Below are 6,000 nucleotides of genomic sequence, written 5' to 3'. Positions count from 1 at the left end.
GTTAACACTTGGTGGAAAAACTTCTAGAGTGAAAATAACATAATAATACTATAGTGTCTCCTAACCCACTTGATCCACGACTGAAGTATTGCGCTTGTTTGATGTAACTCATGGAGTTAGCTAACGCGGAATCAGAGAGATCTAACCCACGATTACATGGTATAAACTTGGTGAAACGTTATTCATAGGCTAAATACCATATAGTATCGCAGATATATCCTAAGCCGAACCCCCGAAACTGGCTCAGCGAACCTCTGGGGTTCTTTTCCACCCCGGTAAATAACGACTGATGAATAGCTATCGTACGTTTAATGGTGCTGCGATATGATCACTAAGCGTTATAGCACTAAGCTATATAATATCGCGAAAGAATTATAGAAGAGACTGACGAATCATGTTCACGCCAAAAGTCGTATCAAAACAGGTATGAGGATATCATATTGACTGCTGGCATTCACTTCTTTCAACACACGTTGCGTCATGAATACTTCTCCGCACCTTGCCATCGTCACACACACATTTATTTGTTGCTTCGCAGCCCGTTGCACATACAGGAGAAAGATTATCGCACGAAGGCTGACACTTGGATGGACAGGGTCGGTAACTTTTCCCGTAACTACACGCTAAAAACGAGAAATAATTGCGGCATGAGATACACAATAGACGTTGCCAATAAATAATTTTGCGTAGTATTTTTTCACATGCAGGATTATGTGGCGCATTATGTAGTATATTCACGTTACATCTATAGAGAAATAATGGAGTTGTCATGCCCGCGGCAAATTCCTCCTTATATTTTCTTTTGTCAATTTCGAAGAGCTCATTGTTCAAAATTATATTAATTTGCCATCAAAGTGAGGTAGGAGAGGATGGTCGAGACACCCCAATGCAGCCCGAGAGTGCATTTCGACTCATTCTTGAATATTAGTCGACTCATATTCAGGAATGAGAAGGAATTTTATCAATTCCTCGCTCGTTTAAATTGGCCTCACTCTTCCCCGCTATTCAGAATTGAAAAATAACGCCATTACTCCTCGTCATTTCTGGATGTTTTGGTCAAAAAACATGATACCAATCAATTCGAAAAACCTATCTTCAGGAAATCGACATTCACAGGCCAAAACTTACGTTTGAATTCATTTAGATCTAGACACTGAAAATAGATTGCAGTGTTTATAATGCGTTCGCATAACAAACTAAGTTTATAGCTTGACAACATCGGCAAAATCTTACCTCGAACACGTCATCAACCGCTGCGTCGAGAGGAAACTAATTTAATACAACGCAACAAAAAATGATCAGAGCCCACCAAACTAACAACGAATGATGCCCACATCCCTTTACCATGGGCTGGTATTATTTCCATCCGCATTAAAACCAATTAATTTATGCGTTCAGTAAGTGCAAATACACAGTGAACACCAACGTCATTCAACGACAACCCCACGGCTCCACATAAGGACGATGCAGCATCTCGATTTGGAACGGGTATAGGCAAGAAATTCTGCCATTGACAAACATTTGTTGGATAATTCTGTTGGTGCGAAAAATTTTCGATTGGTCAGACTTCGCCTCGCTGAGAAAAACTGTTCAGAGTTTCATTTGTGTTAGGATGACCATGTCCTCCTTTAGGATGTTATCCTTTTTGGCAATTCGTCTTCCTTTACAGCTTGTTAAGCTAATATAGTGGATAGATTCTAGTGAAAACGGACTTAAATGACGCTAATATAGGAAATTCGCGGTCCGAACAAAAGCGACGACCTTTTTTTAAAATCAACCAACCACAATGATGTGAAAAATTTACAATTTTTCCCGTTTTTTCTCCAATATGGTAAGTCTCAAAAATATTGAAAAGTATCCTTCTTCCTCGATTCCAAAATATGGTAACCCTAATTTGTGTGCCTTGAAGTCGACTTTTATTAACATGCTTCAACGAAGTTTATGACAACAGTAGGAGTTCAAAAAATGCACCATCTAAAAATAGTTAATCTATATTCAGCGATATCTTCGCCTTGAGTATACCAAATCACATGTCGGTGACGTCGTGTCTGGTGATACGATTGTTGATATACAATGTTCTTTCCAAGTCTCTACTAGTTGCTGACGATTAACGCCGACTATTGTCAACCAAAAATATTCGGGTTCATTTCAATATGAATATACTATTCGGCCTAATAAATGTAAAATCAAGGTTGTTGAAACTACCGTCTGGACTCGAGCGAAATGTACGCACGCTATTGCTCCCTCTGCGAATGAAGATACGGGGAATGGAGTTTTGTTTTACTGCCCTGCACGACTGTTAAATCAACTGAAAATATGTTTGAAAACCTATTTGATCAGAATGGAAGTTTTTAAAACATAAGGAATACGGAGCCCAGTATTCCAAACAAACCAATTCGTATTGTATTTCGGATATTTTTGGTGTTGTTGGTCACTAAACTATACAGTATCATTCTGTATTGTACGAAGAAGAAATATACTGACACTTTCATTTTGTAACACTCAAGTAATTGGTATATAATTGTGGCAGTAGGCCTAAGCTTCAATGCATGTCTACTGTAGGCTATAGAGCTAGCTGCTAAGATCTCAATTTTACTTTCAAAATTATAGTTTAGGGCCATTTTCTAGGATTTTGACATGTTGTGCTGTGCTGCATAGGTACAATACCTAGTTGCAAACTTTTAGTTGAGAAAAGCCCCATCTAGTGCGATGGAAGACTTTGCGAATTCAAAGTACGTTGCGCAAGAAGCACGATATGATCTCGGGACACTGTTTTATCGCCGTCTACGATATTGACAGAATACTTCGTGGAATCCCATGTTGGCAAGAACTTCATTAAGATTGGCGTGTCCTGGGCCGGAAATAGCGGCGTCAAAATACTAATGCGTAATAGTCCTGTACCCGCAGGTTGTGCACACCGACACCGACAAAACACCGTTCTTCAATAATTGTGAATGCAGTTATATTTTTCGAAGGAAGGGATGACAATAGGAAATGTAAGGACATAAAATCGCACGACAAACGAAGAAAATGTCCAATATAATACCATGCCCGCGTATAGTGTCTACTTTGGGTTAATTTACGAACTAATCTTTGACCTCATCCCAAGTGAGGAGTATTTGATGCGGAAGTTTCAACTCTGAATACAGGCATACTCGTATCATGATACTACTTCTCACAATATTTCCATCGGGTTTTTGACACTTTACTCACAGCCTCCGCTATAGGCCTACCTATCCACGAGGGGCTTCAGTTGCAATGTATCACGAATAAAATATCCAATCGTCAAAAAATCGTTAGAGAGATAGATTGAATCTCAGAATCATTTCGGTGACAACAGAAAACGACCTAAGAATTATATTTAGGGCAAGTTTTTGTTGCAGTCAAATGCGTAGAAAGTTGCATTTATTTTTCATAAAAATTGCACTGAATAGTTGCATTTATGGACAAGTTCCTTGAAGTTATTAGGCTATGAGATACTCAAATCGATCCGGATCCAAGGCACTGTAGCATAATTCAGTGTTGGCGACTTCGACCAAATCCATAGCCTGAAAATATTGACCTAGTGAAAATATACCTTTCGGCGGTCTAGCCTGCATGTAGGTGATATCAGAAAGGACCTCAAATTTAAACGTTAGTGAATAATCGAGCGATCTATTTGCATATAGTGCCAAATATCACCAGTTAAAAGTTAGTTGCAATAAAAATCGAAAAAATTTGCAAAAAGTTACATGAAAAATCAAAAAGTTGCATGAGAAAAATAGAGAAAAGTTGCAAAGAGTTGCAGTATAAGATTGAGCCAAATAGCTTTAAACACAATACTACGTAGCCTCTGAGTATTAAGGAAGCTGCCGGACGCTGTAAAAAAGTTGCAAAAGTTGCAAAAACTTGCCCTGATTATATTAAATCCAGAGATAGGGACTCTCATTCATCGATTTCAACATATGCCGACTAATATCGGAAATTCTACTTTTTGTAATGAGAATCATCTACTTTCTAATCGTTGGACTGATTATTCAAGGGATTTGCCGTGAATCTATGATTTGCTTTGTCGGCTTTTTAACCTATTTCCTACTATTCCTCACATATACCTCAAAACTAGTCCGCGCACCCCTAACTAAAACATCACGTATTGCGTTATCTTAAAATTATATTTTTACGCCGTACTTCGTCAAGTTGGTTTGGATTTGTATTTCTCTTTGCATGCTTTTCATTGTGACTTTAACTCTTGATGAGGAGCACGGGGAAAGTTGCTGCGAAATATCGGGGTATTGGCTGCAATCTATCGGAAATGCAAAACCTGAACACTAATTAACACTTGAGAATACCGGGCTACGATCAATCACATCGACCACGCCTACCGCAAAATGCTACTTTATGCTCATGGCTGTTCCTTCTATCCCAGTTCTTCCCTTATTTTTTGTATGCGCGTACCATTTCGGGGATGTTTACTGAGCTCACGTGCGACGTTGATTCTACCGGAACAGAGGTTACTATAGCTCGAAAGTGCTGATGGCCATTGTCTTAACTTGATCAGAAGTTAATATTACCGATATCAGTTTGGCACGAATGGTTTGCTGTTAAGGTAAGATTTCGCAGGCTGATCTGGTATGTAATCTTCAGAGCGCATGAATTTTTTTCTATTATTTGCTATATTTGTTCAAATTGTTCTTGTGACTGTTACACAATAAGCTTTGCGAGCTTTTGCTATTATATGGATGTCACCTGGCTTGCCTTGCAGTTGCACATTGGTGACAATCGTTGCGTCTGATTGTTTTCAACCCCGACCTGCAACTGAGCCGCGATAAATTGAACATAACACATTGCTTGTTCCATTAGGTCGTTATCATATTCTCAATAACTTAGCACATAAAGCTTCCTTGCCTCACTTCTACGATCTAGTTTTGGTGGGCCCATCGTAACTCGGATCCGAAGAAAATTAGAAATCTTGATCTACATATTTTTTTAATTTAGAAATTTATAGGTTTGCTGAATGAGTTACTGGCATATCACTTGAGATGCCCCCGCGTGTCACCAGTGGTGCGCGTACCACAGTTCGACAACCACTTTTCTATACAAACCAAGATAACAATAGAAAATGGTAGCGCTGTTTACCTTGGCAGTTACGTCCGTCACCGAAGTATGGCGCCTGGCATACACAGATGTTTTTCAAATTTCTACGAACACATTTAGCCCACTTATGGCACGGGGCTTCGCATTCGAATCTAACGACGGAAGACCCACCAGAATTCGTTTCTGGAAAACATATCAAATTGAGATTTACTACGATTCCATTGTCGAGACTGGCATACTCGTACTTTTGCATGTAGGATGTGCTCCGGACCAGATTCCATTGTCCTGGCAGATTCTTCTTACGTTACCATGTAATCTCCACCCACGCTTACAGCGGAATGTAATAATTGACCCCACCTTAAACGTCTTATCGCTAACACGCGCGAATCCGTTTGAAATGCGCTGACTAGATATTCTGTCACATCTCTTCATTCTGTTCGTGGTAGTATCTGTTAACATGTGATACACGGCAGTATGTTTACCATTATCAAGGTGCCGTTGGGTATTGTCGTGAAGGTGTATTTGATAAGGTTTTAAGGTAACTTTAAATGGCCTTTCAAAAACTGCCAATTCTGTAGCGATTATATAGAAACTTTATATATTAAATATGACATTATCTGTTTGATTTCATCTGGGGGCTGGGATTAGTGTCACATTGGTATACAATCTGATACTTACCTACACATGTTGGAGCTACTCCTGACCATCGCCCATTGAAACACCTTCTTTGAGAATTACCCTTCTTCCTGTACCCAGTCAAGCATTGGTATGTGATCGTACTCCCGTGAACAAAATCTCCATTCGACGTCTGAACGTTTCCGTTACGAATATCGGCAGGGCGTTGACAGCGTCCTTTTCTAGGGATGGCTAGTGAACAGATGACAAGCACAGCCTTTACATCGTTTATCATCAAAGTTTGTAAATATG

General features: G+C 39.5%; 1 protein-coding gene across 2 annotated transcripts in view; it reads right to left on the bottom strand.

The window, feature by feature from the left end:
* Window positions 1-290: 290 nt before the first annotated feature.
* The window catches only part of LOC145437019 (sushi, von Willebrand factor type A, EGF and pentraxin domain-containing protein 1-like), a 44,615-nt gene continuing 38,905 nt past the window's right edge, over window positions 291-6,000 (bottom strand). For both annotated transcript variants that reach the window (XM_080314187.1, XM_080314188.1), the window contains 4 exons: window positions 5,752-5,940; window positions 5,319-5,522; window positions 5,116-5,256; window positions 291-623 (listed from right to left, as the gene is read on the bottom strand). In XM_080314187.1, coding sequence (XP_080170313.1) covers window positions 436-623; window positions 5,116-5,256; window positions 5,319-5,522; window positions 5,752-5,940 — 722 coding nt within the window. In that variant the 3' untranslated portion in view covers window positions 291-435. The remainder of the gene's footprint in view (window positions 624-5,115; window positions 5,257-5,318; window positions 5,523-5,751; window positions 5,941-6,000) is intronic.

The sequence above is a fragment of the Botryllus schlosseri genome, chromosome 4 (genome assembly GCF_051294905.1).
Source record: "Botryllus schlosseri isolate E-star chromosome 4, Bs_hap1, whole genome shotgun sequence".
Classification (NCBI taxonomy): Eukaryota; Metazoa; Chordata; class Ascidiacea; order Stolidobranchia; family Styelidae; genus Botryllus; species Botryllus schlosseri.
Note: the sequence above shows the minus strand (reverse complement) of the source record. Positions and strands in the feature narration are given on the sequence as shown.